Here is a 20,285-nt window from a genome sequence, read left to right as displayed (position 1 = left end):
TTTGAATGTCACTCGCTTTTAGGGGCACAAGTTTGACCAGTAGTTAGTTGTGTGATAGTTTTTGTTACTGTGTTCTTCACCGTCACCACTATGTGACATCCTATGTCCTGTAATCTCGGTTTTGTAACGGGTGTTTGTACTACATAGTACAAACATGGGTTACAAAAGCTTATTGATCACCTCCGTATTCCACGTGTTTGGATGCTTAGTGCGCTATGTTTGGGCTGTATGACAATATTGAGCAAGTGACGTCTCTTTGTATGAGCTCCATAACGGACAAGTGAAAACGCAGACGAGAGAGCACTGTAGAACACTGCAAGGTAGTGTCGAAGTCAGGCACTGCATGTCTTTTGCCATGTAACCCAAGAGAATTTTCTTTGTAGTTTGCCTTTAATAAAGAGGAAGAAGAATACAAACTTACTGCTCTACATATTCAAATTTTTTGGTACGCTGTTAATGGGATTTGACATTTGTAACGCTAAAGCTGCGCCCAATATTTGACACTGCTTCACCGTCGCTGGACGGTACAGCCATCAGAATGCTTCAGCATGTGTTATGCATGCCACGTACTATGTCTCTAGGCATTAGCTTTAAAGCGCGCACAGGTACTGATTGTTCCGTCCTGCTGCGCGGCGTGTGCTGCCAATACAATCTAATAACTCTAGTCAATTATCACTTTCGTAGGTTATCGCCAGACACAGGATTCCCGTATCGCCGAATTTGTAAACGTTCAAACACTCTTGAAATACTAAACACGAAACTTGGGATTCTACAGATATATTTTTTGAAACGATGACATTGGTCATCTGCTCGGTATCTAGTGTTACACGCTGGGGTTGTTTGGAACACCACTCTTGTGAATGCATTTTATTGCGACGCCAATTATATGGACACTACAAGTTCATGGCTGCCGTCGCCGCGCGCCGTACGTGCGAGTGAAAGCTTGGGAGGGTCAGTCGACGATCGCGGCTTAATGCTGCGCGCGCGAGGGAGGAAGGCAGGGCGGAAGCGCAGTCTTCTTTTGCACGCGAAGCACGGGCCGGTGGGGGGGAGAGGAGGAGGGGGGGCGTTCTACTCCGACGGCTGGTGCTTACGGCTCGGCCGCGCGGGTGCCGTATATTGAAAGCGGTGTGCGCTGTGGACAAAGTGCGCGCACGCGCGGGCCTCACCATCAACGCAATCTGCGATATTTGCAGAGCGCGCGTAGTGGCGGCAGCTTCGTATGTGCTGTGCATTCGACGTTTAGTTCGCGTTGAAGCGAGAGACAACACGAAGGTCAGTTCGCTCGCTGCTGCTTCCGCGCTTGCTAACTCGGCGTTTTGGCAGGGAGTTTCCGCGGTCATCGAGCGCGGTGTGTCCATGTTTACCTGCGCGCGTGTGATACCCTGCTTGTTAATTCAGTTAGTAAGCGAATGTTTCCAAGTTTATATGGCCGATAAAGCTATTATGGTTACTTCGTATAGGTGCCTACTAATTCGCTATTGCAATCGATGCTTCGCCTTTCGGCGAAACTGCGGCATCTTTAATAACGAATTATCTGTAACTGCACATTTAAGCTCCTCTTTGTTTAGTTGGCGTCTTAATTGATAGGTGAATAAACGTAATTCGAGCTAGCGGACTGAACACTTGAGAAGCTGATGATGAAGCGAACTGAGTGCTTCGCCTATGTATTATTTTCACCCTCAAATATCTGAGGATGCTACGCAACCTTTATTCACAACATTGATTGCCACTATACCATAGCTAAGTAAGGATAAAGTTTAGAGGAACGAGCTCGACTGGTTCACTCCGTACAGTGACGCGCGAACGGTTCTCCCCTGCAGAGTCATTGAAGTAGAGAAATTGCGCTGTGTCTCTTGCCGCATTTCACAGTGTTGCCGTTGTAAGAAATTTCAGAATTTAAGTTGTTGTGTCATCAGTGCCGTTAAAGTCTAGGTGCTTCGGTTAAGTGGTTACTTTCGGGTGATTGTCCCTCTGATAAGGTGTGCTTGGGAAAATTCAGTTTGTCGCGAAATTATTGCATTTCAAATATTAACATCGGCGTTGCCGTGCTGCAGTTGGAATTGGTGCAGTTAGGACATCATTCCCTTGGATGCATGTGCAGCTTTCATCTGAGTATGCTGCAACGATGATGCAGACTACAAAGTCTAAAGCGTATATGGAAAGAAGGGCTGACCACGTTTGGAGCTGTTGCTGCATGACGAATTCATTACATACAAAGTGTTTGCTGTAGCCGATGAGACGCTCCTCACTGCTATACGATACATTTTGTTTCGTTACCTATATGTTGACTAAGAAGTTCCCGTTTCAGTGCTCTGAAAGGTGCCCTCTGTGCACATTATTTGGCGTTTTCCACGAACTGGATAAATTCTTCATATAGCGACCAGTTGACGTCATTTTCTATTGAATATGTTGAAAAAAAAAAAAGGAGCTGGTCCATACTTATGCCCGTTCTGTTGCCTTACGTGTACTGCCTGCACTGGACACTACCATAACGCTGAAATGTATTGACAGCTAACTTTTCAGTTGTCAAGCTGAACATTTAACTATCGCTCTTTTGGCATTGGAGAGACAGGTTGCAGCAAGTATGATTTTCTGTATTTTCTGTATCTTTCCTGTGTCCTTGTTTTTCCTTCCCAAAATTATCGTGCTGTACCTACGTTATTCAAATGTGACTATTTGCGTTTAGTATTTTTATCGTGTAAAAACTTGTTGTATCTGAAAAGTTTTAACCATTCAAATGTTTTGTTGTGCTGTGCGGTGAGTGCAGAAAGTCCACTAATTGTCAAATAATTTTCCACGAACAAAAAATGCATCTGGACTCATCGCCCACAGATCTCTGACGCTATGCCTTCTTTACTGTCCATCACAAATTGCAAATTGTTTCTCTCTCCTAATGTATTTTGTAATTATACTTTCTGAAATTGTGTGGACAGAGCTTCACTATGATTTTATGACTCAGTAAAGCAAGGATTAACGTGACATTTTGTGGGAAATGCCTTTTCTGCACACTCTCACGAAGCTTTCCTCATGAGAAAGCAGTATGGGTATCATTTGTAGCTTCGGGCTACAGTTTGATGGATGACAAATTTTCCATTTCGTAGACTCATTGTATGTTACACATACCAATTCGACATTAACCTATTTGGCAAAGAATGGTTTGAAAGAAGGCCACAGTTCTATTTAAGCTGTTCTTTCTGGAAAACTATCAATGGCAATTCCTCCCCAACCATTATATTATCAGAAATTTCTTCTACCAGACACAATTGCAGTCCTAATAAAAATCTGTTTGTAAAGTGACCGGAATGAGTTAAGTGACGTCTCTATAGATAGCTTTAACAGAGCTCCGGCACATTCCAAATGAAGTTTTCCAGAAGAAATTTCTGTCATAGTATAGGAGGAGGAGGAGAAAAATTTATTTAAAAAAAATAAAGGACAAGCAGGTGTCTTTCTTCTTGTGCGGGAGGTGCCCTTAGTCCAGGGATCCTGCGACACTTGCTGTCTCCCGGGTCCGCCGCACCAGTTGCTGCTGGTTACGAGGGTCCGAACTAGTCAGCACGGCCTCCCACTGCTCGGGTGTGGGGTTGGGTATTTGCGTTGGTATATCACACCACATGGGCGTTCCCTAACTTCACGTCGGGGCACGCCCATGTGGTGTGATATAGGGAGGCGTAATCATTACAAAGGGGACATTTGTATGAATATAGTGTAGGGTGTATTGCTTGTAGTCTGCTTAAATGGGGGTGTGTATTGGTTTGTAATTGTCGCCATGTTACGGCGTCTTCACGTGAGAGGGTCTTGTGTGGAGTTGGGTATTGTCGTCTGTTCAATCTGTGGTGTTGTAGCATGGCGTTGTATTGTGAAGGTACGGGTTCCATGGATGCGGCCGTATCCCTCTCTTGTGGCGCCCGGGAGGCATGAGCTCGGGCTACAGCGTGCGCACGCTGATTTCCACGGAGGGACTCGTGTCCTGGAGTCCACACTATTTCAACGTCCGGGAATTGGGAGGCTTGTTTGAGGAGTCGGTGGGCGATTGAAGATATTCTGCCTCTCCCGTAGCTACGGCAAGCTGCCTGGGAGTCAGTAACAATTGTGGCGTACTCGTTGGTCAGACTAGAAGTGATGGCCAAGGCGATGGCTGTCTCCTCCGCTACGAGGGCGCTGGCAGTGCGGACCGTCAATCGAGACCACCTCTTGTAGGTTATAGTCGACAACGCTGGCCGTCATGGCTGCTTTTTGGGGGTACTGCGCAGCATCTGTGTATAGTGTGGTGGGGAGACTGCCATATTTTGTCTGTAAAGTTTTTGCGCGAGCTTGGCGACGATCGGCATGATGTTCCGGGTGCATGCTTCTGGGAATAGGGGCTACCTTGATGTGCTCCCGGAAGTTGGGGGCCAGATGGTTTGCTTGTTCGTGGCCTTTGCCGTGTGTGGGGTAGCCTAGGCGCGCTAGGACTGTTCTTCCTGTTGGTGTGAGGGCTAGGCGTTCTCGTTGGCTTGCGAGGTGGGCGTCTATAATTTCTCTTATAGTATTATGGACTCCTAGGGCTTCAAGCTTGAGTGTCGCTGTTCCCGGTGGTAGGCCGAGTGCTTGCTTGTAGGCTTTCCGAAGAAGTACGTCTAATTGATCGATCTCCTTGGGAGTAAGGGGCAAGTACGGGGCAGCGTAGGCAATGCGGCTGATTATCAGCGCCTGGACGAGCTGTATTATGTCGTCTTTCAGTCCGTATTGTTTGGTGGAGATGTGGCTGACCATTCGCATGATTTGGAAGATGGTCTGCTTGAGACGTTGGATGGTGTATGCGCCTCCGCCGCCCTGTTGTATGTGGAGGCCGAGAATGCGGCCGCGGTTTACTGTGGGTATTTCTTTGTCGTCGAGGGTGAGTGTGATGTGGGGTAGTTCATTGAGTTTTCTTCGTGATTTCTGTCGGACTTCTAATAGTTCTGACTTCTCGGGGGAGCACCGGAGTCGACTTGTTTTTGCATATTGCTGGACGACGTTGGTCGCTTGTTGAAGGGCGTCTTGTTTCTCTCCTTCGGAACCAGTGGTGGTCCAGAATGTGATGTCATCGGCGTATATTGCATGCTTGATTCCTGGCATTGCGTAGAGTTTGTCAGGTAATTTCATCATAGCAATATTGAAAAGGGTGCGTGATAGAACAGCACCTTGTGGGGTTCTTTTGTTACGGGTAGGTAACGTCGGGGTTCCGAGTGAGCCAATGCCTATTGTGGCCGTGCGGTTGCTTAGAAAGGCGCGTATATAATTGTAAGTATTACGACCACAGTTCGTGAGGCTTAGGTTCGTAAGGATGGTATGGTGAGCCACATTGTCGAAAGCGCCTTTGAGATCGAGTGCTGGAATCGCTTCGGTGTTGTGCGGTGAGATGTGTTTAACGACTTGTTCCTTCAGCTGAAGAAGGATGTAGTGGGTAGAAAGGTGGGGCCGGAATCCGAACATTGTTTCGGGAAAGAGGTCGCTGGATTCTAGGTAAGGTTGAAGCCGGTTCAGAATGGCATGTTCCAGAAGCTTGCTTAGGCATGCAGTCAGTGAGATTGGTCTCATATTTTCTAAGCTGGAGAGTTTGCCTGGCTTCGGAATGAGTATGATGTCCGCGTGCTTCCAGTCTGTTGGTAGCGTACCCGCTTCCCAGTGATAATTAAAGAGGTCAGTAAGAGATTGAATGGTGCCACCATCCTGATTGCGCAGGAGCTTGTTATTTATTTTGTCTTGCCTGGCGTGGTGTTTCGTGTGAGTGCATGGAGTGCTTGTTGCACCTCAGTGATAGTGATCGGCTTGTCGAGGTCGTAACTGTCACTCCCGCTGTAGGTTGGATGTTGTCCTTGTGCGGGTTAGAAATCGCCTATGTACCGCGCCCGCAGCTCCTCCAGGATTTCCTTCATCAGAACCCGGATGGTTGTGGAGGATATGTTGGATTGTTTGCTGGCTAATTGCCCTGCTTTGTGTGGGGTCAAGAAGATGGCGTAGCAGCGATCATGTTTTGGCCGTGCTAAGATTTCCCTGCAACTTGTTGCATAGTTGTCGCCAGTTGTGACGGGTGAGCTCCCCAGCATAAAATTCTGCAGTTGCAGTGAGTTTCGCTATACGTAGTTTCAATTTCCTATTATGTTTTTGCGCTTACATCTCCTAACAAGGCCTCGACGTGCTTCCCAGAGGTGAAGGAGGTGCGGGTCTACGGCCGGTATGTCTGTGGTGAGTGTGATCTGCTTTGAATGTCTGGCTACGTCTTGTTGGAGCTCTCGAACCCACTGCTCGAGATCCGTAATACCCGTTGAGGAGTCATCCGCTCGCTCTTTGCGAAAAGCTGTCCAATATGTGAGTGTTGCCTTTTTTATCGGGTGGCGTGCATGCGTAACGTTCAATGTGGTGGCAAGTATGCAGTGGTCACTGCCCAGAGTTTCCTCCGTGTTGTGCCAGGCAGTTTGTATCCCTTTAGTGAGGGTGAGGTCAGGGCATGTATCTCGGGAGACGCTGTGTCCTAGACGTGTGGGGTATGCGGGGTCTGTGAGGATGGTGAGACTATGCTGCTGTATCGTGTATTGGAGTGCAGTGCCTTTTGATGTGGCTGTCGTGTAGCCCCATGCCTGGTGAGCCGCGTTGAAGTCGGCTAGAATCAGCAGACTAATTTTTGGCTATGCCAATCGCTTTAGTGGTCAAGTGGTCGAACTTGGCCTGCTTCTGCTTGGGTGTATATATTCAGTATGAAAAGGCTCTTTCGGCCTCGTTGGAGCGGCAGGATCTCAATTAGGTTATGATCGACATCATTGCCGTCTATTGTGTGTTGTGTGGTTGTGAGTGTTTTAGCTGTAAGTGTGGCCACGAGGCTTTCAGGCGTGGTGGTATGTGTGTTGTAGCCAGTTTGAGTTGGGTGTGTGCCTGTTTCTTGCAGTGCGATTGCGCTTGGTGTCGTTTTGGCGTTACTTACGTACTGTCTCAGTGATCCTTGCTTGCGTTTGTAACTGCGACAATTCCATTGCCAGATTATGAGTGGGTTTTCGTTCCTGTGGTTGGTTTTACTATTCGTCCTGGCTGTCGGGTGGATCGGCAGGGTGTCCCTGCTCTACATACTGTTGTATCAGTGTTCTCACTTTCTTGCGTCGCTGATTTTTTGCGAGCCGTGTTTCTTCAATAACACTTGCTAGTTGCTGGATGCTTTGTTGCATTGCTAGAAGCTGCGTTGCAGTACATCAACTTTCTCCTCGGATTGTGCGATTTCTGTCGGTTCTGCTGATTCCGCGAGAAACATGGGTTCACAACGTTCCGAAGATGATGGCATTGAGGGTGCGGTTATTGGTGTGGAATGCTGAGTGGCAGTACGAGTGGCGTATAGTTCTGCAATGTGCGTGCGAAGTTTGTTGTTTTCTTCATGAAAGCGTTTGTTTTCTTCTCTGATGGCCTTTAGTTCAGCTAGAATTTGCAATTGAACATCAGTATTGTGTATGGGTGAAGAATTGTGTGGGGTGGTTGCTGTCTGTAGACGTGATGAGAGGGTGTTGTCTTGGTGGCCTGTGTGAGAGGGGAAAAGCCGTGCTGACCAGCTCACCGCTTGTGATCCTGGTACAGCAGGTCCGCTGAGGTTCCGGATCGCTCCTGGTTAGTTCCGCGAGCAGGAGCGAGACCTGGAGCGGGAACGCTTCCGTTGCTGGTCTGTACGTGACCGAGACTTCAACCGTGAGTAGTCCCGGCGGCTGGTCCTTTGGGATGCTGAGGATACCTTCTTCAGTCGATCAGGGCACTTCTTGGAAGCCGTAGGATGAGGCCCCAGGCATAAGGCGCACCGGGGGTGACAGGGATGGTCCTGAGTGGGGTTCCGTGTACCACACTGGGGGCATGCGTTTGCTTCTGGAGTTGGGCATACATCGGTCCGGTGGCCGACTTATAATCCCTGAATTAGTAACAAACTCAAACAGGAACTTTGCGGAAGGCGACGAAACCTTGGAGTTGGCACGATTGCGAACAGCTTGTACCTGCAAAGTTCGCGAGCTTTCCGGACAGACGTCGTGTGTTACCAAAACCATATATGTTTTAATGTCTTATGAGAAAGCTTTAGCTCGAGTGCTCCTATCTAAATACATATAAAAGGAGAATTCGTTTTTCTAGGCAACCACTGCACCAAATTTGACGAGGTTTGTTGCATTTAAAAGAAAAACTTAAAATCTAGTCACTGCTGGTTTCTAATTCTTGAGTTAGGTTGTCAATCTTTATTATAAATCGGCAAAAATAGAAACTTTTCGAAAGATGGAACTATCAAGTTTACAACATTGTAACTCAACAACGAACAAGGATAACACAATTCTCTGAATTGCATCGAATAGTACATCTAAAGCGGACAAAATTGATATGTTGCACATGTGTATAAAAAGTAGTATTATGGAAATACAACTTTTGCAGAATCCTTGTAACCAGCGTAACAAATTCACGTAAGATGTAAAAGGACATATTGAACTTGTCCGCTTTGAATGATCTAATGGATGCCGTTTACAGAACCGCGGTATCTGTTTTTGATGCAGAGCTATCAATTCGTAAACTTCGTACTATTTTTTTCAGACGGCCGTATATTTGAAAATTTTTTTAGCAAAATTGAGGCCTGAATCGAAATTTCGCTACAAATAGTCACTAGAATTTTACTTTCTCTCTAAGATGCAACAAATTTCATTAAAATCGGTCCAGGGGTTATCTCAGAAAAACGTTTTCGCGATTTACATGTATTTGAATAGGCCGCGTCGGAGTTGGGCCCGAGCTAAAGCTTCCTCTTATGCTCTTAAATCTTATGTCATTAAAAAGTGTATCCCTGCAGCGTCACGCTGACGAATGTTTTTCATTGATTTGACAGTGAGTGGCTTTTTTGTCATTCCTCTGTTTTTCAGGAAGAAACGGTACGAGAAGTACAAAGACTGGTATGTTCTAGTCTCAGAGGTGTGACACCCTGTCACAATATACCAACAGTGAACTATAGGAGGTCCTGTGCGTTAGATATAGTAAGACATACCTTTTTGAACAAGCAGGTGAATAATTCAGCAGTACAAGGACTGTGAGTAATTTCCCTCTAGTATGCCCGATTTCCTATGTTGTGTGAGTAGAGGAATTGTTGCAGCAAAAACCGCCATAAGTTCACATTTAGATGCCCACATGCGTGCGGTGTTCTATTTTCCTTACTTGCGCTTAACTTACTTTCCGCCATGCCTTGTGTTCATTTGCAAATTCTGCTACCTTTGCTAACTGCTTGTGTGCTAGTTGGCTATTTCCGTTTGCTCAACTTCATATACTTCCTGCACCTGTGAAAGAAAATTTCAATAGTTTATTATGGTCTTATCATTTCATATGTGGTATACAGCTTCGCTTACTTCTGTTGTTCCTCAAACCGCGGGACACAAGTTACCAAGTCTTGATGCTTTTAACGTCTGGTAAGTGTCTATGATATGCGGTCTGGAATTATCTCTGGACTTTTTGGTGAAAGTGTGTCGTGACACCGGAGGACAGACTGGGCTTTCTCCTGGTTTGAGTACATGTTTGCAAATGGTGTTCGATTCCGCTGTCACGTCGCTGGACCTTATAACAAAGTAACAGTGGGTATGTATGTACACACAAAAACTTGAATACGCCACATTCAATTCAACATAAAAGATGTGTCTATGTGTCATATTTTCTGCCTCCTTCATGTTTGTAATAAGGGAAATACTTCCGGAACACCCTGTATAACGTGAGCAACGCGGAAAGGTACAAATGAAACGGAAAATAGGTAACGACATGCATCAGTGCTCAGACATGGGAAGCAGATGTATGGACGGTGTCAAGAATTATCCAGGAAAGAAGCCTCGTTAGCCTGTGACGCTGAAGGTTGGCTTATGGATGTGCTTCAATGTATAAAAATCTAAAGCGCCTCGAAAATTTCACACGCGCGCTAGTATCTGTGGCTTGCGATTATATCAGTGCCTCCTGGGTGTTTACTATGCACGGTGCTATTTCAGAACACACACCGCTGTATAAAGCTGAAAGGACTTTATGCAGATCTTTGTTCGGGCTTCACCGCCACTTCGAAGCTCTTGTTTCACTAAGGTGCCAGCGACCCTTTGTGTTCGCTTGCTTGTGTACGCTCCTAATAAATCATATGGACATAATCTTGTGGTATAGCTTATCATAAAGGTCATCCAAATATCCTGCTTGAGCACTGGGGCAGAAGTTTTCTCTAAATAAATGAATACAATACTGTGATGCTGCGTGGTTTTTCTATGCATCAATATTTCCACAAGGCCAAAATTTTGACCAGCAGAAGACCACACTTCCCACAAGAAATGCGCGTTTCTGAAAAATCCGAAAATTTGGCTGCCCTGGCAGCCTCATAGACCTTCTTCACCATTTAGAAACAATATTGATTTCTCTGTAGTTCTTGCTGTCGAAGATACAGCTTGTGTACTTGTAAATGCAGAAAGAGAAATGGTCACATATTTAAATTGTGTCTACACTTGCAAAGTGAAGGGAGTTAACTGTGGCTCACTTCGGGAGTTTCACATGCGAAGGTCTGTAGTGAGTCAAGCGTCTCTTTGACATTAGCCCATGGTCGGGCCCAGTTCTCAAACCTGACCTCTGAGGCCGGTACTTTCTTCTGAACGTCTTGATCCCTCCGCATGCCCACACGAGGTGCTGAATACTTGAACTTACCGCCTCTGCGCATGCATAACATTTCATTTACGAAGGTGGTTGCCGGCTTCCTTTATTTGATTCATCTCTGTTTATAGAATGTTGGTATCCCTAGATCTTCAAAATCACTGTGTGAATTTCTTCTTTTACCACTTTCCAGGTTTACACTGGGACCTTGTCTGATCCAGGAGCTTTTCTGTGCTTCACGCTCAGTTGCTTTGGCGGATTCTCTCTCAACTTCCTGTGTGAGTACTAAATTAGGCAACCCGTCCTTCAATATTCGTGCACTCGCAACTGTGGCACTTCTGCAATTTTTTCACTTATCTTGTATTCACCCTTTTCTAGATGTCCCCTCCTATCTGCTCCATTCAGTAACTTTATGTAAAAAAGCGCGCTTTGCCGCATTTCTCAGGCTCATCCTAGAACTTAAATACTTAAATAGCAAAAGGTATAACCACCTTGACCATCCTTTCGCCAAACGCTAGCGAATGGAATGTTCCATAAAGTTATGAATTTTAACTAACTGAATCTAGCTCACAGGGACAGACTACAACTCTGACTTCTCCCTGTCTATGTGCATAGTTAGAATTCATCTTTATGTCATGCAAGGAAGTTACGTGCGTAACAAAGAGCAAGTCTAATATTAGACTCTAACATATCTGAACTATCACACAGTTATATTTAACTTTTAAAAATTATAATAAACTTTTTTCTAATTCTCATTTTGAATAAGTTTTTTTATACGACCACACCCCTCCTCCCTACTAACCGCTCTATAACTGCTGCGTTCTTGTCCAATTCGCCGTATTGGATGGATCCCAATTGCCTGAGGAAGGAGCAGGCAACCGAGAATAAAATTATCTTCATGCTGGTAGAATGCTGTTGTCGAAGTAACTGAGTTCAGAGCAGAAGGAATCGCTGAGGTATGATATCTCTTTTTCTTTACCTTTTCGTTCCACCAACAATTTGCTTTTCAAAGCCATGTGGAATCTTTCGCAAGACTCTTTCTTGCCTTTTTAACATCCTTTGATTTGCTCCTATCCTTGTTCATTGTTCCTACTGGAGTATTAAAGGGAAGCTTTCTTTGCCTCTTCCCATCGCATTGTGGGTGCTGTCTTGCACGATTGGCCGGTACCTGACATAGTGTAAACTTCAAGGCGGCGTTGCCACCCGTACTTTCTTGCTGCGTCTTTTCTGGCAAAAAATATGTATGACATCATACATTTTGTGGCAAGCCAGGCATCTCCTTTTGGCAAGACTGAAAATCAATTATTTTTTAGTGTAATCTAAACATATCGCTTCGTATTTCTGTTTATCGTCTTCCTGCGCCATCTCCAACACAGCCTCCACGCTCCACGATGCTGTTTGTGACGCAGGCAATGGACTCCGATGGACGAGCACAGGTCATGGATGACTCCAGCAGAGAAGCGGAGGTGATGGATGAGTCAAACGGGCAAGCACTAGTGAAGGGAGAGTCAACGGAACAAGCACAAGTGCCGGGCGACTCAAGCAGACAAGGAGAGATGACGGGAGACTCCATCAAAAAAGCGCCTATGGTGAATCACAACTCCTATTCCGGAGGAAGCGAACCTTTCGCGTTCTGGCGCCACATTCCGCCACCGACGCTCTACTTCATGCCGACATTTGGACCGTATGGCTACTACGGTGGCGTAACACCGCCACCGTATGGTGTTTTTCCGCCACTGTGGAATGGGACTCGCTCCGATATTTGGTCAGCGGATACTCGCCAAGCCGCCGTAGACGTTCAGCTCACCCCTCCCACTGAGGAAGTAAATTATCAGAAACAACACATTCACTCTTTTGGAACCGAGGCCCACTACTCCACGCCGATGGAAATCTCGCCGTGTGCGAGTCCCTTAGAACCGTCGATGACTGCACCGACAGAGCGCGAGGCTGCAGCACCTGCTATGAAAGCCGAGGGCGCAACGGGCTTCGCTTGTGAAGTCAACAGGAATCAAGCGGTGAAAACCCCTAGCCTCGAAAAGCGGACACCAATGCCTCGCGCACTGAAGCCAGTTAGGTACCATCACACTGATTCTGGCACAGCCGAGTCGTCGCCGCTGTCGCTGTTGAAAAGGTGCAAGTCTTGCATAAGCAAAATGGCGCGAGCTAATCGTCACGGTGCTACTTACGCAGCGGAAGAATGCACTTGCACGCAGAAATTCGTCCCTGCCAAAGTCCAGGGTGAAAATACTGCAAGTACCGCGAAAACAGAAACATGTCTCGAAGAACTTGGACCACTGACTGCGAATGCAAAATCTAGAGCTGTGCGGCAGTACTCTGTGGTGACTGGTGCAGATAGGCCAGTTGACAGTAGTGAACCTAGCGTTGCTTCTATGAAGTGGAAGCAGAGCGCTGATTGCATTTCCGGGTCTGCTGCCAAGCTTAATGACGAGACGCGATCTTCGAGTGCCCTTTGTACAGACTCCGGATCTGTTCAATCTGCTGTCCATTTCATCCCGGTTGTTGAGGGGCGAAGAAAAGAACAGAACTCCTGGCATCATCAACCAACAACATCGCGTAACGCTCACATTGAGAATTGCCTTGGGGCGAACAATAGTGAAACGTTTTCGCACCACTCGCACCGCCACATTCCTGCCGAGTACTTTGTGAACCGATTTGTTGAAGAAATTCGTGCAGTGAGTGAACAGAAAAGTTGCGCTAGTGATCCTCGGGTAAAAGTCAAAATAGCCGGCGCGTACTTTCCTGGTCCAAAGGTCGACAATTTACAAACAACTGTCATTGATATAAAGATGGACCCTTTGTTGGGCGCCTGTGTAGAGCACGCAGAAGGACCATTCCTGCTTCCGTCAGAACTTGAGGAAGACGGCAAAGGTTGGTTGTGGACCTTCGAGTGACACTCTGTGTAGCGACAAATGTTGTCGTAAAGGACTTTTATCGTGGTTTCAATGGGAAGAACCACGTACGTGTTACGAGAATGTGTTTTGTCTTCGCCGTTTGAGTGATGTTGTTAGTGTTGTAGCCGTGCTAACATGAAAGTTATTGTAGCTCAGGTGAGGTGAGTGTTGAACGCCTTCCTCATTCTTAGCTGTGGCCCTGTGAAAGGTAAGTGCTGTGAAATTCACGCTGACGCCATCTTGACGCCTTGACGAACTATTTCAGGCTTCGCACTGTATTTCGTTCAAAAGCGAAGTTCGAGCCATACAAGTTCCGATACTGACTGTTTTCGAGAAGCAATATAACAGACTTGTCGGTAAGCCTGCAGCGCAGAGATATAACATTGCAATGCTATAGCATAAATGTAGCTAGTTCGGAATTTCAATATCTACAGCTTTCTATTTAAAGTGGTGGCTTGTGGTTGCAATGCCGGCATTCACTTGTGTGTATAACTTCTGTCTGTGTTATTAGGTGCAGTCATCGGAAGCTGTTGGGGGTGAGAACGCGTGACCTTTTTTATGAATTCTACAGCGAATATTTCGTTCCTCTTGAAATGCGTATAAGAATGGAATGGGATAGACCAAACTTATGTATAATGTTAGGCCAATCTTGGTTAATATCGAATTCTTTATCCCGTGTCGTTTCTTTACTGTGGCTACTGCTATCTGTAGTCCAGTTTCGTGAATCAAAGCTCGGGCTATTACTGCATGGTTCACATCTGGGTAAACCGTCAAGCTAATTTAAGAACTGATACATATCCCACAATTGTGCCCGAAAACTTCACGAGAAGACTGAAAAACAGCTAGCATGGTGAATAAGTTTTAAGCAGAGCGGTAAGACTCGTACTTTGACGTAAAAGTTGCGCGATAATAGATTTCATCGTAGGCCTTAGCCTAAATTTTAAGCAATAGAAGTGTTCCCCTATTTAAAAATTGTTCTAAGAGCTTTCCGATAGTAAAGTTATTAAGCTACAAATCGGGTGAATAGAAAACTTGAATAACTTCGTCATTGTAAAAAAACTTCGAGCTTGGCCACATTTTTAACTCATTATGATCATAATGAGTTCAAAATTTGCCAAGTTCTAGAAGTATCTAGACGAAAGCTGAAATTTGTCGAAGTAGCCAGCTTTGAACCTTGTGAAATGAACTAATATTGCTACTCGTAACTAAATAACGTTTATGTTATGTTGGTGAGACCAAAAGTAGTCAGCTGGGTTGGCTCACTGACAGCACTGTGGCTCTTTACGGCATGCCCGGCAAGAAATACATGCACAAGTAAATGTTTTTTATCGATACTTAGGAGTGCTTTACTGTAACAACATAAGTAATAAAATAAATGTTAGAATAATAAAATTTCCGCAGTAATAATGATCCAAGAACATAGTTCTGGAGAGCAACGGCGATAATCGCTGAAAACGACATTTTCGAGCCACAGGCGCCCATATATATTTAGCAGCTATATAGCTGTGTGATGGTACATGTGAATACGCCACACATGTACAGCGCAAGCTTCTGCAATATCGTACACTGAAAATAACGCAAATGAAACTCGCTACGACAAGAACGTACGTAGGCGAAATAGCAACAAATACATGTTGATTGTCAAATTTGAGCTGGAATGCCTAAATTTAGTACATTACCACAAAGCATGCAAAAAAATCTTTATCTCAAACAGCACTTAAAGCTTGAAAACGCATATACCAGACTTCGCGCATACAATTATGCTATCAGGCCCTCTTTAAAATATTCGTCCATAAGTTGACACACCCATCGCACTAATGCTTCTAATCTGCTCGAATCAGTCTAAAATAATGTGGCGCGGTTCACCTTATCTTCATACCCTCGCTATCAAAGTGTGTCCGTCTTAAATAAATTCTCAATCTCCCTTCTCTTGATACACGCAGGAAATTAACCCGGGCGTCGTTCTTCCATAGCCTTTATCATAGTAATATACCATTCATTCGAGACCATACTGTTCCGGCCCCTCACATCTCGACTCGCGCATAGCACGTTCATAAACTAAAGCCTATGTTTGCCAAAACTAACGCATCTAAAATTCGCCTCTAGTTTTGTCTATTGCCGAATGGAACTCTACTTTCCAGCATTGTATCGCTTACGGACTCGTCATTTCAAGCAGCACTATTAACCTTCTTAGAGTGAATCAACGTGTCCTGACCTGCGTATACACTTGTATATTTACTTTAACAGTGTTTTCAATTGCTTAACGCTGTAACATTTTTACCTTGCTATGCTGCTTCATCTGGTTTGTATTTTTGTAGTTTGTCTGTTTTATTCGATTGTACTGTTAAACTTGTGTTCTGCTGGGGATTGGTCGTCACCATCGCGTGAGCGACGTGAGCTACGTTTTCATTTCTTGCTCTACTATAATTTATAAAATCCAGTTCTTTTTTGTGCCTTAATTCCTCTATCTTTATTAACGTTTAGATAATTTGTTATTGTATCTAAAGTCTTCCTATATCATGTATATTGTATACATTGCACTTAGGTTTGACCTTCTTCATCCTGTCATCCCCCTATGTAATGCCCCATCAGGCCCTTAAAGCACAAATAAAAAAAAGAAACGCCAACCCACATTCAAAAGAACAATACCGAAATGAAGCTGCTCTCATGCGGTAAAAACAAGCTATGCCGCTAGTGAAGTAAGGTCGTAGTTCTTTGAAAGTTACGCCCTCTGATTCGAAGTAACATGCCTGAGTAGCAGGGTACCAAATGTTTCAGGTATTGCTTTGTAGTTTCAAATATTTCACAGTTTAAGTTTTCGAGCGGAGTGTTGGAGACCAGCGATTTGGAGATGCGCTAAATACCGCAAAAAGGAAGTGACGTTTTATTACGTTAGCCATTATATGGACACTCCGGGCGCATTTCTGCCATCGGCGTCACCGTGAGGTTCCGTGTAAAGTCCATGGGCGATAAAATCGTCGCCGCGCGCCGTGTTCTGTACGTGCGAGTGAAAGTTTGTGAGGGTGAGCCGGCGATCGCGGCTCGATCTCGTGCACGCAACGGCGGAAAGCGGGGAGGAAGCGCACCGCCTTCCGTCGCGCGCAAGGCTTCAGGGGGAGGGTAAGGAAGGGCACGCGTTCTACTCCGAGCGGCCCTGGTGGCCGCGCGCGCCCGACCGGGCCGCTGTATCTTGAAAGCCATCTGTGACGGGTACAGAGGCCGCCCTGTGCCTGATCTTTCAAGGCGTAGTTCGCCGTTGGTGCGAGCGGCTGCACGAAGGTCCATTCGCTCGCTGCTGCTGCCGCGTTTCCTCACTGCAGCGTATTTTTTTTTTTGACAACGAGTTTCTGCGGTCATCAAGTGAGGTGAGTCAATGTTGGCTTGTGCGCGCGTGTCACCATGCTTATTAGTTTAGTTGTACTCGCTGACGACTTTCTGTTGTTATGAAGGGAAAGCTGCGGAGTCAAAGCGCGCACTAGTGAGAGCCCTTCTAGAAGGAATCCCGCGTTTTAATCCTCGCTAGTTTAGGCTGGGAAGGAGAAACATAAACACATATTAGGAACACTTAAATAAAACAGAACACACCACTGAGCGTAACCATTTACTTATTTTGCGGCTTTTCCCTTCCGCGCCTGGGGACACGCGAAACCGTCGCACGTCGAAGCTGCGTCGATCAGCGTCTGTTCCGAGCAACCAAAAGTACTGTCAAAGGCTGCCGAACTACTTGGCGCGGTAACACATGTGTAGCAGCCACGCGCCCGGCGCTTTCCCTTCATAGCCACAGAAAGTTGTCCGCGAGTGTAGTATGCTTATGTTTACAAGTTTATACGGCTGATTAAACGGCAATCCTTACTTCGCATAGATATCTACTAATTTTGTATCGGAATCGATGCTTCGCCTTTTCGGGTGAAACTGCAAAATTTTTCAAGTTCATGCTTAAAGTTCTTCCAGAATCGCGTGTTGTTTATCGGCAGAACGTTACATTACTGAAATCAAACGCCCAACCGCCTAATTTGTAATTGTAGCCGCCATTGCAAGATTAAGATTACCAGATAGGCTTGTAGCAAGAGCAAGAACGAATATGATAATTGCCTTTTGATAAGAAGGTCCACCGGGGCTTCTATAAAGCAGTCAGAAGCTGTACGAGAGCCGGTAGTATATCTGATGACACATTAAGCTGCATTTTACTTCAAACAGCAGTTCCGATCTAGGAAACCGGTCAGTCGCGTTGTTTCGTTCGACACGCCCTTGTCCAGGCACCGTGCGTAAAACGGAAGACATCCGAGGAAACAACAACGGGACTGAACCAACCAGCTGGTCGATTCAAGCCCGGGCTTACGTCCCCCTTATCCACGACCGGTGTGCGAAAGCCAACCGATAACATTGAAATTGAGCTCTGGCAAACGCTAACGACTTGCTGTCTGGCTCATCTCGTGCCATAGCGTTGAATGAGACTGTAACGTTGGTGCTGCAAGCGCGCTGTAGCGCGCTCTTCCTTTGGGGCACCGGCATAGGCGTTGCGCTGGGCGCGCCTTCTCGGGGGATTGTGTTTGTTTACTCACGCACGCACGCACACACACACAAAAGCGCTTGTCTCCCAGCCACTGCTAAACAAACAAACAAGCAATGGCTTCCGAGATGGCAGTGCACAAACACAAATGTGCCCGCAAATTGCGGCGTTATCAAGTGGCGGCTGTTGCATGCTTCTTCAGCTTTAGGCTGATCACCTACCACTGTCCCGGAGTTTTTCCGAAGTAACTGCGAAGTTCTGTCATACTTTCAATGTACCCTGCAAGGAGTTATCATGGAGTGTAGATGCTATCATTAGTAAATGATAAGTTTATTCTGTTATTTAGCTACGTAAGCGTGAAATAAGCGATGATAGGGATTTGTGCATGCAAGTTTAGCAGAAAAAAACAACAACAAGCGATTCGTTCTGCTTGACTCGACAGTCGGCGACACTGAGTGACTGCACGAAAACATGTCAAGTTCACTTAAATGCATTGAAAGGCCTACCTGCCGAAGCAAAGAAGCTTATTAGCGTTCCGCACAGAATTGTTTTGCAAAATAACAGCAGTCAGAGAAATTATTTTACAAAAAGCAATAGAGACCGTCATTTGTCAGTTACATACTCCGGATAACACCAAGTTGTAGGTTACTATACAAAGTCATTTTCACACTAGTGCTTTTGAACTGGCGGATGTGCAGGTGCCAGTTCGAACTGGTACCACATTGCGCGTCCTTGCCGCCTCCAAATAAGTCAGTCTGTCAAAAGAAAGTGCGGTACTGGAAGACGCACTACCAGATTTTTGCGAATGGAAGAGCGTGCGTTCAAGACAGTATGATGTGCGCTTCCCGACTGGTACGTGTGCAATTACACTACAAATTAGTCCTGAATGAATGTAATCGTTTACAGATTTGAAGATATATTAATCGCGATGAAACTATTACGTATGTATATGTCGGGAGACTGTAGGATATCAATGAGCCAGTTGTTATTTGAATGAATGATGGCACAATTGAGGCACTGCCGTAAACGGAAGCTTAAAATTTATTATGCCAACAGTTTCGAGAGTGGAACTCTCTCGGTCAGGGCAGTTTGAAAGTATCTGTAGCGACCGTCCGTAAGTACGTAGTCCCCGCCTCGCCGTGGGGGTCATTGCCCCTTGCTCCTCCTCGCAATCGAGGTGGCCGCCCCACTGGCACGCCACCGCAGCCACTCGGCAAAGCTGCTTTTACTTTTGAATAAAGCCAGTGGACTCTCCGTTCTCAACCTGTCAAAACGTGTATTCCTTGCCTCAACTAAACCGAGCTCCCAACATATGTGTGGTCTCACGGAAGCTATATGTCTGGAAATAATAATTTAAAAGAAATGCAGCGAATCCAACGAGTTGGAATTCATATATGACGAAGCTTTGTGTGAGTGCATAAAGAGTCGAAACACGAGTTTGTGTTTATTGAAAGTCTACACAAAGTGACACGGTAGGCTTTATTCAGGCATTGTGCAGAGGCTAATGATATGCCGACGCCGCTGTAGTGGATGCGCGAAGGCGAGCATTCTGGTTCTTTATTTTTCTTTCCCCCGCACGACAGGCGTCGTCGCTGCCGCGGTGATGATGATGACAATTTAATGACATCCCTTTTGAAAAGGGGCGGTGACAAATAGTCACCTAGCCTGCTTGATTTAATCAGGTATGCTATACATGTATATTTTTTATCTTGGAAACTTAAGACTTCGGATGCGCAGAGGCGAACGCCATCTGGTGGGGGTGCAAGGAACCCAGCGGCATGTGTGCTTCGCTGTGATTGGACGGCCTATTCCACTAAAGAACAGCTACGTCGAAGCGCTTCACGAAAACCGGCGAGGTTCGCAAAGAAAAATTTCGTTTTTAATAAGTCGCGTACCAACACAATGTAAATGTAGCTTGTTCGGCTCCTCGTAAATTGCCGACAGCGTGTCACCTTCAAAAGAACGGGAAACCCACGCAGTTCGACGCTAATAATCTGACTAAACACACCATATGTAAGGAAATGCTTTGTGTGAGATGCCCCCAGGTTGTGCACGCCTTCATATATAAACCGGCCAGCACATCGACAACAGGGCAAGCCAACATAGTAATGAGTTCCCAAAAGGATACGGCAGCCACTTGGCTGAACAATGCAAAAAGTGTGCAAAAACTGTTCAAAGAAAACATACCACAGGGAGCCATATAGAGTAACTCTACGACCCCTCGGTTTCCAGAGCAGTGG

The 20,285-nt window shown here is 45.8% G+C and overlaps 1 protein-coding gene across 4 annotated transcripts in view; it reads left to right on the top strand.

The window, feature by feature from the left end:
• Window positions 1-16,145, top strand: part of LOC142585084 (uncharacterized) — a 45,473-nt gene extending 29,328 nt beyond the window's left edge. For all 4 annotated transcript variants that reach the window (XR_012829027.1, XR_012829025.1, XR_012829026.1 and 1 more), the window contains exons 2-3: window positions 10,817-10,901; window positions 12,033-16,145. Coding sequence is in view for 1 of the 4 variants with exons in the window: in XM_075695582.1 (XP_075551697.1) it covers window positions 10,817-10,901; window positions 12,033-13,535 (1,588 nt within the window). In the remaining 3 variants the exon portion in view is untranslated. The remainder of the gene's footprint in view (window positions 1-10,816; window positions 10,902-12,032) is intronic.
• Window positions 16,146-20,285: the final 4,140 nt, after the last annotated feature.

Source organism: Dermacentor variabilis, chromosome 6 (genome assembly GCF_050947875.1).
Source record: "Dermacentor variabilis isolate Ectoservices chromosome 6, ASM5094787v1, whole genome shotgun sequence".
NCBI classification, from domain to species: Eukaryota; Metazoa; Arthropoda; class Arachnida; order Ixodida; family Ixodidae; genus Dermacentor; species Dermacentor variabilis.
The sequence above is the reverse complement of the archived record's forward strand: the minus strand, read 5'-3'. Positions and strand labels throughout refer to the sequence as shown.